This window comes from Macrotis lagotis, chromosome 7 (genome assembly GCF_037893015.1).
Source record: "Macrotis lagotis isolate mMagLag1 chromosome 7, bilby.v1.9.chrom.fasta, whole genome shotgun sequence".
NCBI classification, from domain to species: Eukaryota; Metazoa; Chordata; class Mammalia; order Peramelemorphia; family Peramelidae; genus Macrotis; species Macrotis lagotis.
In genome coordinates this window covers 151002007-151029450 of record NC_133664.1, presented here as the reverse complement: position 1 = coordinate 151029450, position 27444 = coordinate 151002007, and the positions used below count along the sequence as shown (strand labels likewise).

The window sequence follows — 27444 nt, the reverse complement described above, 5'->3', positions numbered from 1 at the left end:
GTTATGACACTCCTTAGTCTTTGTGGGACCTCTGAGAAATCATTTAGACTTGCTAGGCTCCATTTATCTCACTTGGCATATGGAATTTGTCATTCTCATCAAAATCATAAGCGTAATGAGAAGAGCTAAGAAAATAGAGAGTTCTTTCTGGTGGGGGGTGAGGCAGGTGAGTCACCAAAAGAAAGATTAGTTTGGTATTTAAATAAATTCTTTGAGTCAGATCCTTCTTTTTTTTTTTCCTTCTATCAAATTCCCCAACATTCCCCAAACATAAGCTTACCCCGAATATCTGAATTTTTGATGAATTCCAGTTGTTCACCAAGTTCTTTTACAGTTTTGTCCAAGCTCTGTGCATCCATCTGTAGGGAATCCAGATCTTCCACTGTACTGTTACTTTTTGAGGCTGTGTCAGATAATTTCGCTTCAACCTCTGACATTTTTTCTGTAACATCTTTGGTTAGCTTCCTGTGGACGGAAGAATAAATCTGCTCAAGCAAGATAAATGCAATGTGATTTCTTTTGTGGTAGTTTCTCTCTTTGATGGTTGTATGAGAGAAAGACGTGCAGGATGAGCAGGGGACTGTGGTCTGCATTATGAGAGGGGGCATACGCGGATGAGGAATCCTGGTCCTGCCAAAATTCTGATGACCATGTTAGTCTTTCCCTACTGGTGAAACTCTTTCAACTTGAAAAGATTTAAAACTGACTAATTAATACTAATTTTCTAGTCTCTCTCAGTTTTGGTCTAGCTCTATAATTTCATTTCCCCAAGGTCATTATGTCAAAATCAAGTAGAAATAGGGACTACAAAACCATACATAGGTATTCTCATGTCACATTCTGTCTTAGAAAATCACATTAATTCTTTCTATATTTTATTGCATTTTTATTTTAAATATTTCCCAATTACATTTTAATTTCCCTTCAGGAATATTGTGACTGGTGTTTATTGACACCTCTGATCCAAGGAATTCCTGGTGAGGAAGCTTCTTTACACACACAGATCAAACTTGTTTTGCTATTTATAATTTTAGACAATTGCCTGGGAGGGGCGCAATAATGGGTTAAAGGACTTGCCTTGAGTGGTCCAACCAGGGTGGGTCAGAAAGCAAGATGGAACAATTGGTTGAGAGCTAAACTTGAGTTAAAATCCTTCATCTGATCCTTACCACTGGTATGACCTTAGGCAAGTCACTTAACTTTTCTGTGCCTCAGTTTCTTCATCTGTAAAATGAGAAATGCGGATTTGATGTGTACAGGTTCCCTTCTAGCTCTCAATCTATTAAGAAGCAATCAGATTCTGAGGCTGGCTCTTTCCCTATGCCACCTTGCCTTGCTATCATATAAGATTATTTCTTATATCTTTCAAATGGTTTTATTTTCTTCCAAGGGAAAAAAAAAGCCACTGCTTTGAATAAAAACAACACAAAGCAAAAAGTTCCATGCAGCTGCCCTGTGAAAGATTATCCATTTAAGACAAATTCCAAAATACTGCCATCATACTCTCAAACCACAGCCACAGCATATGTCAGAGTGAAGACTACCCAATACCATACATAATTTGTTTCATATTTCACATAACTACAAATGCCTTTTTATTGCAACAAACACAAGGGACATAATAGTCTTCATTGTTGAATCTGACCCCCACCCCAAAAATCTACTCTCAGAGATCTTTCTGCCAACAGTACTTTTCAAGATGGAGCATGCGGGGAGGAAGCCACACATCCCACCTCCAGGAGGACCAATCTTTTTTTCCCCTCCCTTCAAACAAGACCCCATATAACTTTCTTTGTTCCTCCCCAAACAAACAGCCCTTTTAGAGAAGAAGAATGCTCTAAGATTTTACATAGAAAAGAATGTAGTATTCTCAGATATTGAGAGACGTATGGCAAAAAATATAAAAAGATTGCAATACCGAGATACTTCCTTAAAAAAAAACACCAAAAAACAACCAGGCAATTTTATCTTATATCTTATTTTCCTTTGAAGTGGAATTACCAGGCTTAGGGTAGGTATGGCTCTTTGTGTATGCATATATTCATCAAGCTATCTTTGACCAAAGAGCCTGCCTATATATAGTCCTTTTGGGGTTTTGCAGCATGTTTTTGTGAGAATTAATTATTTTAAATAAAGAATTGGTCTTGGTGCTCAAAAGATACATCTTTGGTGGCCTAGAGTTGAAGCATACCAGTTTTTTTTTCCTTGAGAAGATCAGACTACAGCTAGTTATACAAATGCATGTAGAATTATAGCTATAAGAAAAATGTAGTCTTATAACAGACCTGGCATCCTCTCCAAGTACAACAGATTTTGTTCTTTCCCCAGAGGAAAATTAGAAATCACTGAAGAATCTTTGAGTTCATGGGCTGGCAATGGTAATGCTGCTTTTCAAAAAACTTGTTGCCATCATGTTCCAAAGGATAAAACCACTTGAGGAGCCACATTGAAGTAAATTTCTCTATTAAACGCATTAATAATTCACCCAGAACATCTGAAGATTCCCTTGACTGAGAATTTGGTTTCAAGACACAATTCTAGACTGGAGATAAATTCAGAGACCAAGACTCCAATCCTGGGTTTTTTTTTTAAGAAGCTATTTGATAAGTTTTGTGCCTCAGTTTCTTCTCTTATTAAATAGATATTTACTCCCTTTTTCCTTTGTTGTATTAAGGATGAATGAAAGGTTACAGAATCAAAGCCTATCAGAGCTGGAAGGAACTTTTAGAGACTATTTTAGTGAATTCAAATAGGAAGCAAAAATCCCCATTGAGTTTCCTGTAGACTGACAGTATAAGATCCCATTTTAATATACTTCCTAGGAATTCAACTTGGTTTTGCTGAGGTATTATTTTGTCATAATTGACTAGAAACCACATTCCCAGTACAAAGGATCTGGCAGGATGGTTCCAAAAACTGACCTCTTGGGAGTGAATTTGCCAATGAAAGTAGACCTTTTAACTCCAAATGGAAAGAAAAGAATGGATCATATTTCCTCCATATCTCTCCCCCAATATTCTTTCTGCTCAAAAGACTTGTTTGTTTCCTTTGCTTTTAAAGTATTTTATAATTGATGGAGGCAGATTTTAGGCAAAATTTCCCTGGGACAGTGGTTGAGATGTTTATGGAAAAGTGAAAAGGAATTTCTGATTAATGGAAAGAAAAATGTCATCACCAACACTTAACATAATTCAATTTATGGAAATATTCAACATGATCAGAGAGTCAACTATCCAAGCAGAAAGTATATTGCATATGAATATTTTTTGCATGAAATTTGTTAAATCCTCATTAACAAAAAGCATTGTTCCTTTGGAACACTCATTCACTGGTTCATGAAAAGAATGTGAAATGAAATAATAATAAACCAGCAAATATAAATACTTAAACTTTAACACTATTTATTACAAGGAAGAATTATATATAATATGGGTCTACTTTGGACATCATCCCAGAAGGATTTAATTGGCCATACTAAGTTGGTTTTACTTTCGTGGTGATGGAATTTTATAATGAACTCTAGCTTTATAAAGTTTTACCAAATGTCCTTTGCCTGTAGTCTAGAGTAAAGACTGTGACCATATATGAGTAATGAAAGATATTTTATTTAACTAGCATTGTATCTCTTGGCTGGACGATAAGGATAATCACATAAGAGGCATATTGCTATGATGAAAGGAATATAGGACCTTTAATGGGGAAGACTGCCCCAGATAGGTGATCTTAGTCAGTCACAATCTAGCTATATATAAAACATATATTCTTGGTTACTCACAATAAGGTTAATCACATAAGAGGCATATTGCTAAGATGGATGAAATATAGGACCTTTAATCAGGAAGACTGCCCCAGATAATATGTGTTCTTGGTCAGTCACAATCTTGGTGAATCTCAGTTTTCTCCCATATAAAATGGAGATAATGATAGCATCCATCCTGTATTAATTTAAACACCAAAAATTAATTGGCACCGTTTTTACAGACATGAGATGAAATTGAATCCTTACCCCAGGGATATGGGTATTTGGTTTTTAAAATTCATAAACACATCCTTCTATGATCAGGGAACCATGAAGATTTAGAGATGGGAGGGACCTGAGAAGGCCACTGAATCCAATCTACTCATTTTACAGAAAAGTTAATTGGATTATTATGAGGCTTAAATGAGATCCATAAAAAGGACTTTACAAATCTTAAAGGCTCTAGTTAAATGTAAACTGTGCATTATCTGACAGAGATTAAACTCTTAAATGCTTGTTCATTGATTGATGCTTATTATGCTTATTTGAGAGTACAGCAATAAATAGACCTAGGATAAAGTACTCATCCTTGTCCTTTTTACTTAATTGTCAGTAGACTTTTGAGCAGAAGGTAGATTTAAAAATAAATATTAAATATTTGAACAAAAATCTTAGGATGCCATCTCATATACGGGCTCAATGAAAATAACTTAGGTTAACAGAAAAAATATACTTTATCCTATTCCTACAGGAGGTACTTCTATTATGTCTTCCTTTTTTGAAAACTTTTTACTCCTGTACTTGGGAGGTGATATGTATTTGGCAGAATGATAAAAACGTAGTGAAGAGGAGGATGAAGAAGACAAAGAGGAGAGAAAAGAAAGGAGAGGAGAAAGAAGAGGAGAGGGAGGAAGAGGAAGAAGAGGAGAAGGAGGAAGAGGAAGAGAAGAAAGAGGAGGAGGGAAAGAGAAAAAAGGGAAGGAGGAGATGGAAGAGAAAGGGGAGGGGAGGAGGAGGAAGAAGATGGGGAGGAGAAAGAAGAGGGAGGAGGAAGGAGGAGGAAGAGGAAGAAGAAAAGGAAGGGAAGAAGGAAGAGGAGGGGGAGGAAGAAAAGAGGAGGAGAAAGAGGAAGCAGCAAATTTTTGATCTTAGTTTAAGACTGAAGCAATATGGACTGTTCCTACCACTAATAAGCTACTCACTCGGCTTCCTCAAAGAGGTTTCCAATGTTCTTCAGGGGCTCTGCAGCTGGGCTTTGGGCAAGTATACTCTTTATCTCATTGACTTTCTTTTCTACAGAGTCAACCGTCTCTCGGTAAGGTCCAATCACACCACTGATCTTCAAGGCCTTGGCTTTCTCCAGGAATTTGTGGGTCCTGTTGGTCAGCTCAGAGATGATGACATCCCACAATGCAAAACACTGGTGGCAAGGGGTGCAATCAGGGAAGATGCCCGAATACCCCCGGGTGCACTTGTCGCAGCGTGCTCCTTCCACACCTTCAATGCAGATACACTGGCCAGTGGACTGGTCACACTGCGGTGTCTCAATCCCCCTGGGGTCACAGTCACAAGCTAGAAAGGGAAAAAAAAGGCATCAAAAATTAGGTACACACAACAGTGGAAGGCATCATAGGAAAGAAGGATGGATGCAGGACCAGATAAAGAACAATGAGCATATAAATAAATACAGGATTCCTGGAAGAATTGGCACACTACAAGTTCATTGGCACAACTTTTTAGAGACATGAGATAAAGTTGAATTCCTTCCATAGGGACTTTGTTTTTAAAATTACCAAGTGCATTCTATGCTCAGAGAATCATAAAGATTTAGAGATGGGAGGGACTCCAGGAGGCCACTGAGTCCAACCACTTTACAAGTGAGGAAAAGAGACTTGCTCAAGGTTATAATGGCAGAACCAAGTTTTACAGGACAGTTGGATCCAACCAGCCACCAAGGGGCTGGACTACCCCCTCCCTTAGCCCTTGTGGCTAGAGTTTCAGCCACAAGGACTTCTCCATGGGAAAAACTCATCATCCTGCAAGATGCCATCAGCCCCAGGACTTGAGGCTGCAGTCAATAAGTCCAAACCTCCACTGAGAGGAGGAGGCCGATCAGACACCTCAGTTCTCATCACACCTGGGTGAAGCATCTTCCTTCCTGCCTCTTCCCTTTTGCCTTCATTATCCTCATCTAGAAAACAGGAATAATACCAACACCTACCTTCTAGGGTTGTTGTGAAGATAAAAAAAGGATGATAATATTTGTAAAGTGCTTTGCAAAATCTTATAGTATTAAAGAGGCTATTACATTAATATTATGATTATTAGTTGTCATTTTCCAGGCATGTTCCACTCTTTGTAACTCCACCTGAGGCTTTCTTGGTAAAGATACTACAGTGGTTTGCCATTTCCTTCAACAGATGAGGAAATTGAGTCAAATAAGTTGCTTCATATGAATATATGTTAGCATATGAAGAGGCAGTTAGATGGCTCCATGTATAGAGCTCTGGGCCTGGAGTCGGGAAGACCTGAGTGCAAATCCATCCTCAGTCATTCAACTTACTATTTGTATGACCCCTTGACAAAATCACTTATCCCTGTTTGCCTCAGTTTCTTCATCTGTAAAATGAACTAGAGAGGGAAATAGGAGCCAAGAAAACCCCAAATGGGGTCACAACAAGTTGGACACAATTGAAAAACAATTCATTAATAATATTCTAAGAGTATTACTCTGATCTCTGGTGGAGTCCAGGGAAGTTTTTTCCAGATTCTCCTAAGTAGTCTTTTGGTTAGTAAAAGACTATCAAATAACTTTTTGTTTTTTATATTTTTTTTCAAGGCAATGGGATTAAGTGGCTTGCCCAAGGCTACACAGCTAGGTAATTATTATGTGTCTGAGGTCAGACTTGAACCCAGGTACTCCTGACTCCAAGGCCCGTGCTCTATCCACTGCGCCACCTAGCCACCCCTCAGATAACTTTTTGCAGAAGAGGAAAATGCACTCCTCCCCTTCTTTATTTATTTCTGGTTTTTTTCAATACATCTTTTCTCTTATTTTGCAATTGCTCTCTCTTATTCAAAAGAAAAAAAATAATTCTCACAAGAATGATACTTCTATTCCTCTATACAGGTCATTCTTTAAGAAGAAAAGATGGAAGGCAAAGACAAAATGTCTAAAGGGAAATCATTTACTTAAGAGGATGTTCATTAAGAATAAAAGGCCTGACTATTCCCTTTAATTTAGAAAAAAAAACCAGATCTTATTATCTGATCTTGTTATCTCTAAGACTTTTTGTTTCCTCCATAAGGATATGATTTCTCTCTCATCACACTCAATTTGGATCAATGTACACAACATGGAAACAAAGTAAAGACTGACAGATTGCTTTCCGTGGGGGGGGGGAAGTAAGATGGGGGGGAATTATAAAACTCAAATAAAATCTTTAATAAAAAAAATAAAATAAAAAAAGAATAAAAGGCAGGTGACCTAACCTAGCAAGCATAAGACAGAACACCTGTAACCTTTAAAGATTATTTAACAAGATGGCTTTGCTGCCAGTGAAAATTTTCTGTTTATCAAATCTGTCAACAATTATTCATAAGTTTTCCTTAGGTAAACCATTCACAAATTTTACCTCAAAAGCCTCTGAATCCTCTTGTGTAAATAAGTCTGATTTTACTTTTGCTTTTCTTTTGAGAATTGGACCAGGAAATACAGGAAAAAATGAGTTTAAATTGGTTTGGGAAAATGAATCCTGCCTAGACAGACATGTCAAAAAAATACCTCTCTTCCCTTTGATCTCCTCAAACAAAAATAAAATCAGGTAAGTCTGAAACTGTATCTTTTTTTTGGCAAGTCAATGAGGTTAAATGACTTAACCAAGGTCACACAACTAGGTAATTATTAAGCTGCCCCCTTTTAAAAAATTTTTTTGAAGCCATAACTTGTTCAAGGCTCAATATAACTTCTCACCTTTCTCATTCTTTAATTAGTAAAACAGAGCTGAACACCTGTACTGCCAATTTAAGTAGTCTTCAAATTGCTGTACTCATTTGCAAAGTGTTTTTTTGGATATTTCTTTAAACAGTGGAATTAAGGTTGGAAAGAACATAAAATTCAAGGACAGCTGGGCCCAAGGGATGGAACATCTGACCTGGCAGCAGGAAGACCTGGGTTCAAATCAGACACTTCAGATTCTTCTTACAAGCTATGTGACCCTGGGCAAGTCCCTTAACTTCCCTTTGTCTCAATTTCCTTTCCTGTAAAATGGGGATAAGTATCCTCTCAGAGCTGAGCTTCAAATGAGATAATAATTAGAAAGGCTTAGCACAGTGTCTGTCATATAATAAGCTCTATATAAATGTAAGCTCTTTGTTTTTAGTTACTGATTCAGAAGGGAGATTTTAACAGCAAATAATTAGGAACAGATATGTTACTTTAAAAGATTATGGACTACTTGATGGGTAGGTTATCTGCTGCATTAAAAACCAACTAGAAAGTCAGTCCAATAATCTAGATGGATTTCTTCCAGATACTTTGCTGTTAAGAAATGTTAAGCTTGGGGTGGCTAGGTGGCATAGTGGATAAAGCACTGGCCTTGGAGTCAGGAGTACCTGGGTTCATATCCAGCCTCAGACACTTAATAATTACCTAGCTGTGTGGCCTTGGGCAAGCCACTTAACCCTATTTTCCTTGCAAAAAAAAAAAAATCTAAAAAAAATGTTAAGCTTAACAAAAAGTAAGGAGCAGGACAACTAACTTTAACCCATCTTTTCCTCCAGAGAAAATGAGTAGGCACCATTAAAATCCTGGTCAATAGTCAAGGACATCATGTAAAAGATTCCTTGTCAGAAGAGACAGAGAATTTGGATCAGAGTCCCAGAGCTAGATAGCACAGTGGACAGAGTTCAAATCTGGCCTCAGACACTTGATATTAATTGGCAGTCAGACCTTGGGCAAGTCACTTAACCTACTGACTCCCAAAAAATCCAAAACAAAACAAGGAAAACTATTTTTACGCAATTGGAAAAATAAAATTCTATTCATAAAAAGGTCCCAGAGCAATTGAACCATACTTCACAAAATCATCAATTACTATCCTTTTTAGGTTAAAAAAAAACCCCTAAAAACCCAAAAAACAAATCTCTCAGTTTATTTCTATATGTGCTGCTCTAAATTATGGAATAGAAATAGGGTTGATGATAGGAGGGCTACAGTATGCATTGCAGTCCTGTGAAAATTAGTAATACCAATGTGATCCTGGGCAAGACTTCTCTGTGTCTCAGTTTCCGTATCTGTAAAATGAAGCAACAGGACTATATAACCTCTAAGTTCCACCCCTAGCTCTGTCTACTTTCCTATGACCCTAGACAAGCAATTACTGATTGATTTAATAGGAACAGAGGAGACAAATGAAGTAGGATTTTAGATTTACTGGTTCATGATAAGGTTCACTGTCTAACTTGTCTCTAAATTTGCAACCAACCTTAGTACTGAACAACTATAGCCTTAAGAGGTAGAAGAGACATTAGGGACCATTTAATCTAATATGATCATCTGACAAATATTGTGGCTGTCTTGCAAAGAATCAAATTATTCAGGGTGAGTCAAAGGTCTTTCTACACACATCAGGGATGATATTACCAGTCACTGAACTACAGAACTTTTTCTATAGCAAGTAGCCAGGTTTCAGGAGACAAAAATCTTTGCATTCATACATCTTTCCATTTAAACATGCTTGCCTATCAAGACCAGTATCACGTCAAAAGTCAGTTTCAACACAAGTGAAAAGGTTTCTTTTGGTTTGTTTTGCCTTAATATATAGGAAACAAGGTCACTATGTTTCCTATGTTATCTTCTATGTTTCCAGCAAGCACCCATGATTGCAAACAAATGTCCAACCTTGCAAAGCCAGTCTTCTGTTGAAGAACAAAACACAAGATGAGACTTCCATCTTGGTGGATATCATCACTCAGCCTTGAGGTTTGAAAAATCACTTCTAAACTGACAGGATTTTAACTAAAACTCTCTTCTCCTCCCACTTTTCTGGTTTCTCTAGGATTAACTTTCCCCATTTGCTTTCTCAGATTGCTTATTTCCCTCTCCAAAAAAATAAAGCAATGTCTATATGTTTGTGTGTGTGTGTGTGTGTGTGTTTGCGTGCACTTTTGGCAGGGTTATTTCCAATGTGGATTAAAGAACAGATGGTCAAACCTAACTACAGCAGATAATGTAACAAATACAAAGATTACTCAATTTGGTTGAAGGAAAAAAAACCCCTAAAAATGCCCTTGTTCTTCTGGACAAGTTGAAAAAAATGAGTGGAAGATCATGTTAATCAGTTGAGAAGATGGGGAAAAGCCTGGTCATGGTTCACAGAATTCAGTCATGGGACAGATAGTCTTTTGGTGATTAAGCAGGAATTGAGGTGCTGGAGCACCCTTGCCAAAGGAAACCCATCTCTGAAAGAATGACCCAATACATCACCGTGGCAGTCTGAAAGAAATCATCCTCTCAAGTGTGACAATACTTAAATGGAATTTTTTAAAATATGAAAATTGAAAAGGCAATGAAATGTGCAAAGGGCTTGGCGATTGATTAAAAACACCTGAATAATGAAAATGACATACTGGTACCTGGAGGACTGGAGAGGCAAAAGACACATTTCTTTATTTTTATGGTAATGTTTAAAGAATAAAATAATCTCTTATAATCATCATACTAAAATGAAACAACCACTCATTTTTACATAGTACTTTAAAATTTGCAAACTGTTTTACAAACATTATTAGCAGACTTCATGGCACAGTGGAGAGTATTATCTGAAAATAACCAGTCCAGGCAAAGAACTAGGCTTCAAATCCTATTTCTGACATGAATTGTATTTACTTAAGCAGGTCCCTTGACCTCCCTGGGTCTCAATTTCCTGATCTGGACAATGGGTAGGAATGGACTGGACTAGATGATCTCAAAGATCCCTTCTAGATCTAGCCTTTATAGTTTGTGGTCAGTATCTCCTTTGAGCTTTCTACAATAACCCTGTAAGATAACTACCATAGATACTGTTATTCCTCATTTTAAAGATGAGGAAACTGAGGTTCAGAAAGAATAAAAGCTAAATAGAAAATTAGTGACAGAGATGAGAGGGAAGAATGCAACAAGATGTATTAAACATCTACTATAAGCTGACAAGTACTTTACAAATAATTTATTTGATGGGATCTAACTCCAATTACAACATTATCCCCTGAACTGTGTTGCTTTTCTAATTTCTGCCATAATAAAGTCTCACTGAGAATATAACAATGACAGCTAGCATTTGTGATACTTCAAGATTTACAAATGCTTAATATCTTATTTTGTGTAATAACTGCTAGTATCAATTTACAGGTGACAAAAGTAAAGCTGAGTGATTTGTCTAAAATTGTACTGCTTTGTTAAGTATCCAAGCCTGAAGTTGAACTCAGCTTCAAGGAATAGCATTATTGACCAATAAAAAAATCTCTGGAATATGATATTAAATAGTTTTTTTCTGTTGTTCAGTCACGTCTGACTCTCTGTGTGATTCCAAAGACCAGAGCACATCAAAACTGTCCAATAAGTTTCCTTGGTAAAGATACTGGCATGGTTTGCCCTTTTCTTATAAAGTGAATTAAAGCAAAATGAGGCAAAATGACTTGCCCAGCAGTCACACAGCTAGAAAGTTTTGGAGGCTGAATTTGAGCTAAGGTCTTCCTGACTCCAGATCCAACATTCTAGTCACTGAACAAGTTTCATTACTTTCAAGACATATATAGAAACCAAAAATTAGACTAACAAAGTCTGGTTTCGTAGAAATGTTTAGGGTATCAGCTTTATGGATATATGAAAATTTATACATTAATTATAATTTAAAAGACATATATAAAAATAGATGGGCATCTCATAGAATATTAGAGCTGGAAGGGATTTTATTGATTACTGAATCCAAACTCTAATTCTACAGATCAAGTTAAAGGGTTTTCCAAACATCATATATCTAAATAGCAACAGAATCAAGATTCTTAAAGTGCTTATGAAATCTGATTTCAAGTAATTTAAACTATTTATTCCATTTATAAATTTATACCATTAATTTACCCAAAAGCTTCCTACATTCTTTCTTTCTCTAGTTCACATTTTCTACCTTTTCTTTTTCTTTTGCATTTTTACATTCTTTTTGTCCCTTTATCTTCTTTCTGTCTTGTCTTCTTTCTCCTTTGTCCCCCTTTCTCTATCTTTCTGTTTCTCTCTTTTTTCTATCTTCTGTCTCTTTCTCTACCTTTTCTCTTTATCTTCTTTCTCTCTTTCTCTACCTTCTCTCTTTATCATCTTCTTTCTATCTTTTTTTTTTGGCAGGGCAATGGGCTTAAGTGACTTGTCCAAGATCACACAGCTAGGTAATTTTAAGTGTCTGAGACTGGATTTGAACTCAGGTCCTCCTGACTCCAGGATTGGTGCTCTATTTCTATCTCTCTTTATCTTCTGTCTTCCTCCCTCTCTACCTTCTTTCTTTCTCTTCCCTTCTCTCTTTCTCTACCTTTTCTTTTTCCTTCTCTACCTTCTTTCGCCTCTCTCTCACTGTCATCTTTTTCTGTCCATTCTCTTTCTTTCTCACTCCCCCCATTTCTTTCCATAGATAATGCAAAGTTAAGTTTCTGCTCATTCCTTGATCACTGTCACAAATTCCAAATTCACGTGATTTGTCTGATAGAAGGCAGAGCAGTACAACAGATGGAGCCTGAATCTGGAGAGTCAGGCCTGTATTTGAATCCCACTTCAAATAATTAAGAGCTGTGTGAACCTCAGGTACATCCATTTGGATCTTTCGGGCCAGAGGTATAAATCTACAATTCTATGACTTCAATGAGTTTATGACAGAACAGATTATAGATGCTAAGTGAGGGAGCCTGGGGTTCTGAATGCCAGCTCTGTGACCATGCTCAGGGACATACATGGGCATCCCTCTGATTCCAAGTGGCAGACATGGTACCCACATGCCTTGGTGATGAAAACTCCCTCATCAGGAAGGGTAGAGGAACTTTTGTTCCCTACACCAGTGAAATCACAGATCCAGTCCTTGTCTCTGAGTTATAGGATTGGGTGGATTTTATTTTTGAATTTTCCCATGGAAAAACTCTTTTTTGCTATGCCGCTTCATGTTTCCATGCTGACAACTTCTCTAGAAGCTGTAATTCTATCTTTGGTGGAAGAATATCAGTTCAACGTTATGGGACTTAAAGATGAGGAGGGTTCCTGGCCAAGAACAGTTTCTCCCATGAACTGTTATTGAGAAATATGCTCCTGCGCCAGCACCCAGGATCTATTGCAGCATCTGTGCTAGAGAAAACGGGTTGAGGCAAGTACCCAAAGGGAAGCTGGAGCTCCAGCCCTCTCAAGGCGGCTGAATTCCCCGGGACCTCCTACTTGGAAAGCAAGAGTCAAAACTTGCAGATGGCTGGGTCAGAGTTCAGCTCTCGTGAACAGCCAGTCTCGGGCTTATTTTGAAAGGTGACCCAATGACCATCCTAAAAAGTATCATCCTTTTTAACATCATGAAGGACGGGAGAGTCACTCAAACTATGAACAGCTGTTTCTTCACTTACCCCATTTCTACAAATGTCTTTCCAATCAGGTCACTTGGGAGAGTGAGTCGTTTTTGTAAGAGTAATGAACTCCAAAGATCTTTTCAATGGAAATCACATATTCATGCGGCTAAAGTACAACGTTGGGTTTACAGCTGGTTCTCAAATACCCCACAGATGCTAAAATTATACAGAAAATCTTCCTGCCATGGTGTAAATGAGCTGCGTTAAGTAGAATAATTGATATAAGTGATTTTCTTCTGTTTCTCGAGTTTGCAAAAAGGGTAAAGATGGGATTAATGTAAGTTAATACACAGCAGGGGCTTGTTTTAAAAGAGTGGGACAGGATTAAATCTGTTCACTTTGAAAAAAAGGAAATGTGGGGATACTATGAGCAGAGCTCCTAGGTTGCCTCATTAAGGGTTACTATAAAATGGAATGGACAGGGGTTTAAGTGGAAGCTAATGGGGAGGAGTTTCATATACAAACCTCCTTTTTGTTCTTTTTGGACTGAGGGGTTCTGGGTTTGCTTATTATCATTAAATTCATGCTACAAGGACGGCTAGGTGGAACAGTGGATAGAGCACTGGCCCTGGAGTCAGGAGTACTTCTGTTCAAATCCAGCCTCAGACATTTAATAATTACCTAGCTGTGTGGCCTTGGGCAAGTCACTTAACCCCATTGCCTTGCAAAAAAAAACCTAAAAAAATTCATGCTACAAAAGTATTATAAAGGGAAAGAAAAGAGATATGATAGGTATAGTGATAAAATGATTGGACAAGAAAAAACTAAGGTGAATTTCTTTAAAGTATTTCTGAGAAGGAAGAAAAAATGAAAAGGAGGATGGAGGAAGGAAAGAAGAAAGGGATGGAGGGAGGAAAGAAGAAAGGGATGCAGGGAGAAAAGAAGGAAAGGATGGAGGGAAGAAAATAGAGAGAGAAGAAGGGAGGGAAAGATGGAGGAAGAAGAAGGGAAAAATTTTTAAAGAATATAATATGTGACTTACTAGCTGGAAGACCTTGGGCAAGTCACTTAACGCCATTGCCTTGCAAACCCCACCTCCCCTCAAAAAAAAAATCTATTATATACCAACCACTGTGATAAATGCCTTTCATTTGATTCCCACAACAACCCTGGGAGGTGGGTGTTATTATGATTCCCATTTTACAGTTGAGGAAACTGAGGCAGATAGAGGTTACCCAGCTTGCCCTGCATCACACAGGCCAAGATAGCTGGGCAGAAATACTAAACCATGGGGAGTCAGTGTATCATCATATTTAAAGGACATGGAAATATTAGTCTAAGAATCTAACATTTTGAAATTCAGTCAGGGTATTTGAGGTCGGATGTAGTCTGGTTTATGTATTCCTACAACATAATCATAGTAGCAATAAACATAAATTATTCAGACGATATAAATTTATAATACATGATACACAACATTAATTTCATTTGTATACTTTAGACATCACATATTTTCAAATTTCTCAAAAGTTTTTATTAGTTAATTCTTAGTATTCGAATATAATTACAATAAAGTTATTCCTGTGTGCCTTTAAAAAAAAGAAATACATAACGAATTCAAGGCCCAAGAGATGTGGTGGTAGGAATGCTAAAAGATGTCAAAAAGCTTACTTTTAGGCACTTAATCAATAATTAATATATTATAAATTGTATTTGCCACTCTTCCCCTACTATCACATCCAGATCAAGCCATGTTTGCCATTTTGAAAACCTCCTACTGGTCAAGGGGACAAAAAAAATCCAACAAGTTCAAATTTCTTTTTTTGGTCAATGTTAATGCATTTTTCCTACATTAATCATTGTCTTTCCTTGTCACATTTGAACTCAGGTACTCCTGATTCCAGGGCTAGTACTCTCATTGCGCCACCTAGCCACCCCATCCTGGCCATAGCAACTATGTTCATTCTAAAATTTTAACACAAATAGAAATAGGAAGTCACCATAAGTTTACCGAGTAAAGGACAGAATTGCAATTTAGCAAAGTCATTTGTACAGTTGTGTGGGAGATGGCTTGGAAAGGGGAGAAGACTGGGACAGAGAAACAGATGACTAAGCAAAACTCTGGTTACAAACCAATGAAGGTCTGCCTTAGGGTGATGAGTGTATGAACAGAGAGGAGGATGGATAAGAGAAATGTGGAGGCAGAAAGGACAAGTTTCAATAACTGATTGAATATGTAAGGGTGAGAAAATTATGGCACCAAACATGTGAAGCTGGGGGAATGACAAGCATAATGGTGCCTTCAACAGTAGGAGAAGTGAGGAGATAATGAAATGATATCAACTTATTCACATGGAGAGAGTCATTCTGTACCACCCCAAACGAATGGGTGAAAAGGAACTTTAGGTGGTGAGCTTTAAACTCCTTCCCCCCCCCTTTTAATCCACATGGAAGGATTATTTTTCTCTAATCACTTGACTCCTAAGAAGGCAGAATAAGTAAAAGGCCTTAAGCTAAAGTCTTTCTTTAGCATATTCAGTGGTGGGTGGGTAAAACTTTCTCTCTTCTGAAGTACAAGATAGGTTTTGTTCAGATTTGGCATGATTTTCTGAAAATCCTAAACCATTTATACAATAATACCCATTCAACAATTTTAATATTTGAGGTCTAACATATTTGCCTTTTGAATAACTATGCTCTCTTCCCCATCTCCAAAAGAGAATAATCAACTATTGATTTAAATTCTTCTACAAACATAAAGTTAACTCTGGCATCAGAAATTTTAGGTTTGAACATTAAATACTTAAAGTGAAATAAAGATTAGGGGATGAGATTTAAGAACAGAGGATTGCGTATGAGAATGCCTTGATACTGGTAGCCATTAATAAAATGCCTGTTGCACTTAATTTTATAATTAATCACAGAATTCAACAATTCAAGAACAAGTGTTGTTCCTAGGTTTTCATCCCTTGTACTCTCTTGCCTCAAACTGTTATCTAATTTATCTATGACAGGTAAGTTAGTCTCTATCATTCCTTAGGCAGACAATCTGTGACCTTTAACATTTTTTTCCAATCCCTTCTCTTTCTTCCCTATTCCCTAAAGGGTTCTTATCTTTCCTTTTCTCCTATTGCCATATTCCAAGTACCAGCAGAGACTTGTAAGCCCCAAACGCTCAGACCTTCTGCATTTTTCCTCTGCCAGTTAGGACTCATCTTTCTCCTTTGGGCATCTAACTACAAGGAAAAAGTGTATTTATAGTTGCCATTAATGGTTGACTCATGGCTGACTTTCTTGCCTGAGTGATTGGTAGGTTACCATATTGTTTAAATTCAGACACCAAATGGTGGAGTGGGTGTTAGAAAGAGTGGCGGAATCATTTCAGCGGAACAATCAAAGTTGGACCTGGAGTCATGAAGACTTGAGCTCAAATGTTGCCTCACACACTTATTAGTTGTGTAACCCTGGGCAAATTCCTTAACCCAGGGGCTTGGAATCTTTTTTCCTGCCAAGGGCCATTTGGATATTTTATTTAACATTTAATTAATTCACCCCTAAAAACCATCTCAGTTTATTGAGTTTTGAGTCCTGCCAGAGATTGCTATGATAACGCCAGACCAATATGGCCCACGGTAGTGGAGGTTCCTCTGTCTGCTCCAGTTTTCTCATAGGTGAAATGGGAAGAATAATTCCTCTGTGATGTTTTGAGAATAAGATGCAAAGATATTTATAAGCACTAATTAGTACTACTATTACGATTATAGCACAGCACCTCCTAAATGGTCTAGGTATGTACATCCTTCCCTCTCATGCTTTACACAAGGGAAATGGTTTTTCTGACTTCTGAATTCATAACCCATTGAGAATCTGACACTCTCTGGCAGCATTCTTAGAGTAGAAGACAAACTCTAAATATTCTGTAGCCTAAGCTAATAATGAAGAGGTCCATAGTGCCTCTAAATATTCTGTAGCCTAAACAAATATTGAAGAGGTCCATAGTGCCTCACTGGTCTTGGAACCAGGAGTGCAATGAGGATTATGAGGATCAAGAGTACTGGGCTAAGAGGGGGGTCAAGGCCAAATTTTTAATGTCATCTTCTTGGAATGGGAAATCTTAAGACTTCCCTGGGTTCCCTCTGACACATCAATTCATATACGCATGGGCCAAGAAAAAGAAATATATAGATTTTTCTTGGATCATCAGGCCTGTGTTGGTAATTAAATCAACCTGGGTAGATTGTTGTCATCTACATTTGTTTTAGACATCCAAAAAGCATACAAAATATAATCTAAGTAGCAAAACCTGTTAATTTGGTGTAAAGCTTCACTAAATCCCCTTTCAACAATGTACAGCATCTTGAGACAAATCTCACTGTAGTCTAGTAGGGAAAAAAAAAGCTCTATTAATTTCCAATTCTATTTTGAGAATAGAACAGCCAACAATTGTTTCTCATTTGCTTCATATGATAGATACCATTCACTAGCAAGTCTCACAATTTCAAAAATTAGGTTTTGGGTTCCTAACTGTGAAAGGACTTAAAATATCTCTTCTGTCTCTCTTTTTAGAAAAAAACTAATTATTCAATCATTAAGCTAAATCAGAACATACGAGTATTCACTTCTGTTCATCTTCAGGTATATCTTGGGGAAAAAATAAAATTCTGCGTTAGTTAGGGTCTATGAATTGTCTCACCATTGGGAAAGTCACCACTGGATTTGGCCTCTCAGGGGCTGCTAAGTGGTACAGTGAATAGAGAACCCGGTCCTGAAGTCAGGAGGACCTGAGTTCAAATGTGACCTCAGACACTTAATAATCATCTAGCCGTGTGACCTTGGGGAAGTCACTTAACCCCATTGCCTTGCAAAAAAAATTCTTTTACCCTTCCCTGATTGACTATACTTCCTCAAGTAGCTGTTACAATTTTTTTCTTCCTGAAGCCACCTACATCACCATCTCCAGTTATATTTTTTTTAGTTTTTTTGCAAGGCAATGGGGTTAAGTGGCTTGCCCAAGTCCACACAGCTAGGTAATTATTAAGTGTCTGAGGCCGGATTTGAACTCAGGTACTCCTGACTCCAGGGCTAGTGCTCCATCCACTGTGCAACGTAGCTGCCCCCATCTCCAGTTATATTTCACAGAAAAATTTGAAGCCATCTTTCAGGATTTCCCTTTCCTCTGTGATTCCACATGTCACATTACTTCAAAATTATCTCCCATCCTATCCTATTTTTATACTCGCCCAAAAAAGCACTGATCTTCCCCAGAAACTTGCCCAAGATCCAGAAATCATCTCTTCTTTTTTCCTCATCTTCAACCTTTCCTTAAGCACTGACTCCATCCCTGTTGCCTTCAGACAGACTCAGAGCTCCCTTTATTTAACACTACCATAGCATAGTTCAAGTTATCATCCTGTATCTTATCTCCCGTTAAAAGTTACTTACATTCTTTGCCTCCATTTTCTTACTACCCCATTTCACTCCTCAACCTCTTGCAATCTTGTTTCTATCCCTAAAACTTAAATGACCTTGCTTTCACTAAGATCACCAATGATTTCTTTATTGATATACCCCATGACCTCATATTTCAAGTATCACATTTCTTGATCTCTCCCCAGTCTTTGATAATGTTGGCTACAACCATCTTCTAGAAACCCTTTCCATCTTGGGTTTTTGTGACTGCTTTCTTGGTTCTTCTATTTGATTATTCCTTAGTGTCCCTTACTGGATCATCACTCTCCTCTTATCTATTAAGATGTCTCTATCCTTAGTGGATGTATCCTGGGCCCTCTCCTCTCTATATATCATTTTTCTTAGTGAGTTCATTAACTCTCACAAACACATCTATCCCCTCTAGGTATATGACTCCCAAATCTATAGTCAATACAGACCTCCAACTCTCTATGGATCACTGACACATGGATGTCCCATAGACATTTTAAACTCAATATATCCAAACAGAACTTATCTTTTCCCCATAGACATCTCTATTTCTGTTGAGAGTGGCATCATTCTTTGAGTCACCCAGATTCCAAATCTGAGTTGCCTTCTATTCTTTACTCTCCCTTCCCCTTGATATCGAAGCAGTTACCAAGTCTTGTCTACTCCATCTCTTCTTTAGATGCATCTTCTTCTTTCCTCTCATACTACCACCAACTTAATTCAGACCTGCATCATCTTCTGACTAAGCTTACTTTTTAACCAGTCTCCTTGCTTTAGTCATGGGTTTGCCTTTCTCAAATCTATTTTCCACTTAGTTGCCAAAAATGATACTCCTAAAGCACAATTCCCAAACTCCTGTTTGGGCCATTAAAGCCCTTAAAACCCAACTCTAGTCAGGTGATTGATTACACATTACTCTTCCACATTCCAGCTGAACCTGTTCCTTACGTAAGTCTTTCCATCTCCAGTCAGTACCTTTAAACACTGTTCCCACCTCTGAACTGCCATTTCCTGCCCACCCAAAGACCACCTCATTCCAGAAGTCTTTCTTGAATTCCTACGCTGTTAGTCATCCATCTAACCCCCCAGTGATTAATTTAATTTTACATTCCATAGACTTCTCCATCTTTCAACATGTTTAATCATCTCCCCCAATAGAATATAAATTCCTTGGGGGTCGAGATCATTTGGCTTTTTGTATTTGTTGGTCCAACACTAACCAGAGTGCAAGACATATGGCAGGTACTTACTTCTTGCTTACTAATTGGTTTTATACACAACAATCTCAGGTCTTTATTATCAGGTTGGTAAACTTCCTTCCTGGGAATGCTGCCCACCCCATGCCACCCCCCACTTTATGGCCTTGCAATGCATTCAGACTGGACTTTCAACACCACGAACCACCCCAAGTGATTGCTATGCACAAAATTCAGCTTAAAAGACTGGAAATCAACTGGAAGGGATTTGTTTTTCCTCTCTCTCTTTGGTTTATTGTCTTAATTGCTTTATTAATCAAGAAACAACTCACTATAATAAAAAGATCCCACCACTGGGGCCTTCAGGAGACCTGTATTCTAGTCCCAGCTCCTTTATCAACTGTCAGTTTGATGTTTCTGCATCTGCAACATGAAGAAGTTGAACTTCATGATCTCAAAATTCCCTTTTGGTTTTAATCTCCTACGATTCCAGATTTTTTAGCCTTATTTTCAGTTTCTACATAATGGAATGACCTTTCTCCCAAATGGAAAGAATGAATGACTAAGAGAAGTAAAAGAAAGATCTGCCCCTAAGTCAAAGTTCCTAAAAGAAAGTCTATAATTTTTGACCTAAACAAGTTGGCAGTGTTCCTTTACAATGTCACCCTTCTGATGAATTTAGAGCAGAAAGTTTAAAGCAGAGATAAAAGAGGAAAAGAATTCTGAGAAATAAATGAACAATTCTTTGATTGAATCTGACTTGGGGTAACAGGGTTTTCATGCTTTCCAACAAAAGTCGACCTGAAGCAAAAAAGGTCAGAAAACTCTGGCAGCGAACCCAATTTTGCCAATGACACATGCTGATAGAATCTAGAAATAAGTTGTGATGGAGACAGGGCCAGAAGGAAAATTACACCCCTGGGGGCCCTGCAAGTTTCAAAAATTTAAAACTAGATTGCCAGCAGGATTTTCTCTCCTATTGGAGAAGCAGTACCATTTGGAACCAACCTTCCACTAAAAGTAATAACTGGAAGAGAACTTGAGAGATTCTATCTAGTAACACACTAACATTTCCACAGGAGAGAGAGGTTTATGAAAAGGGATTTGTTTGTTTAAAGTTATAGAAAACACATTTCCTTCTTTAAAAAAAAGGAGCCTCAATCTAATCTAAGATTTTGCTACAAACACTCTTGGCTAAGCCTCAATTTTTAAAACATATCAGATGTTAAATTCTGGTCTTGTTCACTATTTGAAGAGTTCCTGCTGTTAATGAGGAGTTTGGTTTAAAACAAAGGAACACAGAGTATCCAAACTTTTAAACACCACATCTTAATCACAGTTTGGCATTATGTAAGGGTGTACAATGTCTTGCTAGTCTGAGTCTGTGTTATTTCTTTCTTCACTTATAACAAAAAAAAAAAAAGCTCATTTTCCCAATAAAGATAAGCAGAAGAAAATGCAACATGTTAGGTATGAGAAACTAAAAAAAAAAATCTCTATCTAGTTTTGATTTACACTTTTTATTTAAGAATAAATTCAACAAATACTTTATTTAATTCTACTGATAAAGTTTTCTTCTTAAAGCTATTTTCCCAGAAAATTAATATAGTAACAAAAAATTGCTTAATCCTTAATGCTGTTGCAACCATTGTGATTCATTTGGCTTTAATAAAGTTTTACCCTCTGAGAAAATGCCATTCTGGTTATGGAATAGATTGTTCTCTCTTTTTTTTCATCTTTCTGCCCTTCTCTTCTCTTCCTCTCTCTCTCTCTCTCTCTCTCTCTCTCACACACACACACACACACACACACACACACACACACACACACACATTCTCCCCACACCCCACCCGGCTTTACAGAACCAGAAGTGAAATTTCAAAAGAATATCCTGGAATTTATCTCCATTTGACAGATTTAGGGTTTCTATCATATATTTCTTTTTGGTGCATAAAATTCCCAATCATACAGTTCTTATATAGTAGGCAAAGATTGGTGGAATTAGGGAGGGTGAGATAACCACTTCAGATCAGAAGATTGGAATTTACAATCTACTCTACACTCCAGTTGTCAAAAGTCACAAGCTAAAACAAAAAGGCCTTTTATTTCAAAGCATGCAATATTTGAACCAAAGAATGAAAGCATGTCACAATTGATGATTATCTTATGAACTGAGAAAGTTGGATTAAAGAAGGAACTGAGGACCAAGATCATAGAGCTAGCTGAGGGAGAAGTTAAGACTAGCCCCTAGTACTCCTAATTTCCATTCAGGAAAGTGCAGTAAAAAATAACAGATTTTTTTTTATATATACTGTAATCTGGCTCTGCAGAGATACACGTAGGTGGATCTCCACTCTCTGAAAACCCTATTAACTAACTGAGGAGAAACTGCATGGTTGCAATACAATTCCAGGAAAATTCACTCTCTCATAAGACATTGAGAAAAATTCTTCTTGTATGAGAAATACAAGTTACCAAGGGGTAAAAAAAACAAAAAACAAATAAAACTTGGTTTGAGCCTTTCCTCTCTTCCTGGTTTTTCCCTATCTTAACTAATTTCCTTTTTTGCCCTCAGTAGCTGCCCTAAACAATAAACCAAGTCTTTATTTCAGTGACAAGGAAAGCATTGAGGAGGCTAAAAGAATAAAGGAGAGAGATAAATTAAATGTTATTCCTCATTACACTTTAAGCCAAACAATTCTTGCCTTCAAACAAGAAATCTAGGATGGTACCTAACTCATTTTCATCAATCCTTCTCTTTCCAACCCAAGCACTGAATGCCAGTGATGAGAAGTTCATTAACTAATTCATTCAACAAATATCTAAATTCACTGAGTGACTAAAAGTGTCTGGCACTATGGAGGACCCAAAGAAATATGAGAGGTGATCCTTTCTTCCATGAATTGGTAGGGAAATGTGACATTTATAATTAGGAAAAGTCAAAATAACAATAGCAAAGTGAAACAGGTAATAATGCAAGCTACACATAATACAAGAAAGTGATGAAATCTGGATTAATAACAACAGCTAATATTTATATAGCCCTTATGTGTTAAAAGGCATATGACCTAGGACAATTATTATTTCATTTGATCCTCACAATCATCCTGGGATGATCCTACACAATCCTACTATTATGACCACCATTTTGCAGATGAGAATGCCCTATCCTAACTCTTATGTCTTGATGAGCAGACATAATATGAAAGCCATAAAATATGGTATCTTATATCAATCAACAAACACTGAAAGCAAAATACTGCAAATACTGAGCAGTGAACCTAAGGAACACAAAGAAGAGAAGAAAGGACTTACCTTGGCATTCCACATTTGGATCTCCCCAGAAAAGCTCTTGGCATTCATTACAAGTTCGACCTCCAAACCCAGGCATGCATTGACACTGCCCAGTGAACTGTTATCACAAACAAACAAACACAAGATTTATTTAGACTTTATCATAAAAGGATATTTTAAACTTTGAGTTTTGTGAGTTAGGTATGTGAAGAGAGAAAAGGGACTAATCTATCCACACACAGATTCACACACACACAGACATACAAAACAGTGCCAACTGGATTCACTATGAATCTAACTTCAACTTGTCTCTCATTTTTTTCTTCTTCAGCTGTTTCAGTCTTATTTTTAATTCTGTGTGACTCCATTTGGGATTTTCTTGGCAACAATATTGAAATGGTTTGCCATTTTCTTCTTCAGTTTGTTTTATAGGAGGAAACTGAGGCAAACAGGGTTATAAGTGATTTGTCTAGGGTCACCAAGTTAATAAGTAGGGACAGATTTGATCTCAGGAAGATGAGTTTTCCTATCTCCAAGCCCAGGATACATTCACTTCACCACCTAGATGCCTTTTCCCTTGACTGCATATATCACTTTCAAATCTCTTCAAATCTTAACCTGCCCCTATTTTCTCACCTGAGCACATTTCCTCTGACTTTACTATGAAAATTGAAGCCCTTCATTGTAAGCTGCCCCATCTCCCATTTCTCATCTTAAACCCCCTTGAAATCTCCCCTTCCTCCATTCTTTCCATCTTTCCTTCAATCTTAGTTCAATGAGGTCACCCTCCTTGTCAAGGTCAATCCCTTTTCTCCTTAAGAGGGTTTCCTCAATCATCCCACCTCGTTTTATTTCCTGATCTCTTCCCTACTGCCTTTAAATTTTCCCAAGTCTACCCCCACAAATTTTTAATTGTCCTCTACCTAACTGTCCTATCTTTCTCAACCAAAGTCTTAGGAAAAGCTGTTCACAAAGCTGGTTGTCTTTACCTCCTTTCCTCTCATTTAATTAATATAGTACAAAGTGTCTTCTGACTCATCATTCAACTGAAGCTGCTCTCTTTAAAATGATCAATAATCTCTTCAACGTTAAATCTGAAAATTTATTTTCAATTTTCATCCTTCTTAATTTCCCTCCCTACTTTTGACTCTGCTGACTAACTTCCTTTTCTGACTATTTTTCTCTTTTCTGCCCCCCCCATTTTCCCTTGCTATCCCTTCTCCTGGTTTTCTTCCTATCTGCTCCTTCTCATTTTTTTTTTTTTTTGCCAATTCAATCACATTTTGCTCACTAACTATGGGTGTAGTACTCAGTGCCCAGTTCTGGACCCTCTTCTTTGACATTTCTCCATGTTCTCTTGGTGACCTTATCAATTCCCCTGAATTTATCTTTATCCAGATGACTCACAAATGCATAGCAATGCTTAATAAAGCATGTTAATTTCTTGGTGAATAAATGGTGAGTCTAGTCTCTTTTCAGAGTTTCAGTCCCACATACCCTACTACTGGACATCTCAAACTAGAAATCCCAAAGACATCTAAAACTTATCAAAGACAAAGGAGAGCTCCTATTTCCCCAAACCCACCCATCCAACAAACTTTCTTTTTTTTTTTTTATCAAAGACATCACCAACTTCCAGACTCCTAGGTATGTAATTCTATTTTTATCTTTTGACTCTTCACTCTCACTCTATTAAACCCTGCCAGTTACCAAATCTTGCCATTCCTACTTCCACATCTCTTCTACCAGCCTCACATAGCCACCCATTCCTAGAAGTCCTCATCACCACTTGCCTAAACTATAGCACTGAACAATCTAATTGGCTTTCCTTAAGTATCTTTCCACTACAATCTGTCTTCCTTATAATCAAAGAATTTGAGCATTTGACAGTATTTCTCTAGTTATCTAGTACAACCCCATTACACAGGATACTCCACTCTAGCCTCCCCAATAAGAGGTCATCCAGTCTCTTGGATGGTTTAATTGTTAGTTTTTGTGTTCTATATTCTAGATTTGGCTCTTCACAGCTTCTACCCATTGCTCCATACAGTTGCAAAAACAATATTTTTTAAAAGTCGTGAATTCAAATCCAGTCTCACTAGCTGCATAACCCTAGAAGTCATCGTTTGCCTCAGTTTTCTCATCTGTAAAATGGGCCAGAGAATGGCAAATTACTCCAGTATTTTTTTTTTACAAGAAAATCCCAAACAGGGCCACAAAGGGTTGGACATGACTGATAAACAACAAAAGTGATTACATCACTTCTCTATCTCTACTCATTGGCTCTTTATCGATTCTAGGATACCATGTAAATACCCCTGTCCACAACCTGTCTTTTAAGTCCCTTATGTATTTCTCTTGTTCCTATACTCACTGTCGGGTCAAACTGCCATTTTCTCTGTCCATTACATGCAGCACTTCATTTCTATCTCTGGATTTGCTCAGGGGCCCTTTCATCAAATCCAAGGGTCTCCTCCTCACCTCTGTCTCACAGAATCCCTCATTTCCTTCAAGATACAGTTCAAGCACCATGATCTTCTAATGAAGCATTTCTTCAACTTTCCACCTACTCATACTCTGCTCCCATTCTATCTTGTATTTTTATTTATACTTTTCATTCTATTTGTCATTTTATATTTACTATACTTACTCTAATATATTTATATATATGTATATTTTATCTCCCAAGTTAAGTTCCCTAAGTAGAGATTATTTTCCTTTGTTTGTCTTTGTATACCCAATGACTAGCAGAGTATTAAATGCAATTTTTGTTACTTAGTTTTTTTAGTTGTGTCCAAATCTTCATGACCCCATTTAGGGTTTTCTTGGTAAAGATACTGGAGTGGTTTGCCATTTCCTTGTCCATTAGATGCGTACTAGTTGCTTAATAAATATTTATTAATTTACTAAGTACAAAGGCACGAATGCTTTTCTTCTTCTGAGAAGAGCTCTGCTCTTATTAGAAAGAAAGGTTATTTTCCTAAAAAATATTGAGGAATCCAAATGGGATCTCAATGGCCAAGCCAGCCTATCACTTGTGTTAACATCTTTTCTCTGTCATGCTTCTGTCCTCATAAATCAAAGTTGGAACTCAAGGTCACCACTTGCCTATATTTGATTGGGAGAGTTTATTTTCAGTGTGTCTCCAGGAAACATGATGCCATTTGGCATAACAAGGATACAGATGTTTGGTTCCCCTTCCAGCTGTTCTGGAAATTCAATTCACCTGCCCAGAATCAAAAAGCAACTCAATTCCATTCAAAATGATGAGAAGCTTCTGCAGAGGCTGTTTAATACACATCAGCTAGCAATAGTATTGTGGTTCAGACCCCGGGGATGGCTCCAAGGGTCAACACCTCTCTTACCTCATTGCAGGATGGGCCGAAAGAATGGGCAGCATCGCAGCTGCAGGGTTCACACCCCGTACCATTGGCCAGGTTCCAGGTGTTGGGAGCACAGTGATCACAGTTCTGCCCTATCACATTGGGGAGGCACAGGCATTGCCCAGTTATCTTGTCACACTGACAATCCGAGCCATCACAGTGCTCCTGGACTGTGCCGAGATAATTACAGACACATTCTGCAAAATAAGATAGCAGAAATTCAATGGGGAAGTGGGCTGAGCTTCAAAAGTCTGAAGAGACAAGTCTTTCTCTCCCTAACTTCTTGTAACAAAACCTTCAAAAGACAAGAAGGAATAAATAAAAGATGCCTAGAAATAAAATAAGGACTAGGGTATTAAAAAACTGTGCCTAAGGATATCCCATGCCTGAAGATATTGTCATGAAAGATTTATAGCCATTAGAATGCCTGGCAAACAGAAAACAATAAATGCTTTTGCATTTACTCATTCACTTTTTATGCATAAAATAGCAATTTTGAAAAGGTGGTTTTTTTCACCATCATCAGAAAGTCAATAAACATTTATTGTTTTAGGCATTGCGGTGGAGGAGAGAAAGAATGGGGGATACCCATCAAAGACAAGCAAATGGCTATTCAAACATGAAATAATTATGAATTCTTGGCTAGAAGTACCAAAGGGAAGAACAGATATTCAAATGTTTATTGAGGTAGGTAGAATCCTCTCAAGTTCCTTTATTTTTAAGTGTACTTTTGTTCTACATTTTCAAGAAATTTAGTCCTGCTGTTCCTTAACATACCAGAGATGTTTGTCTAAAAGCTAGGGCCTCGGGGGCTTGAGTTTGATAG

At 37.5% G+C, this 27444-nt stretch overlaps 1 protein-coding gene across 1 annotated transcript in view; it reads right to left on the bottom strand.

Moving 5' to 3' along the window:
* LAMB1 (laminin subunit beta 1) overlaps positions 1-27444 on the bottom strand; it is a 93892-nt gene that overhangs the window by 19747 nt on the left and 46701 nt on the right. Inside the window, exons 22-25 of the mRNA XM_074193925.1 lie at positions 26601-26815; positions 23257-23353; positions 4942-5311; positions 281-465 (exon numbers count right to left, since the gene is read on the bottom strand). Of these exons, the coding sequence (XP_074050026.1) occupies positions 281-465; positions 4942-5311; positions 23257-23353; positions 26601-26815 (867 nt within the window). The remainder of the gene's footprint in view (positions 1-280; positions 466-4941; positions 5312-23256; positions 23354-26600; positions 26816-27444) is intronic.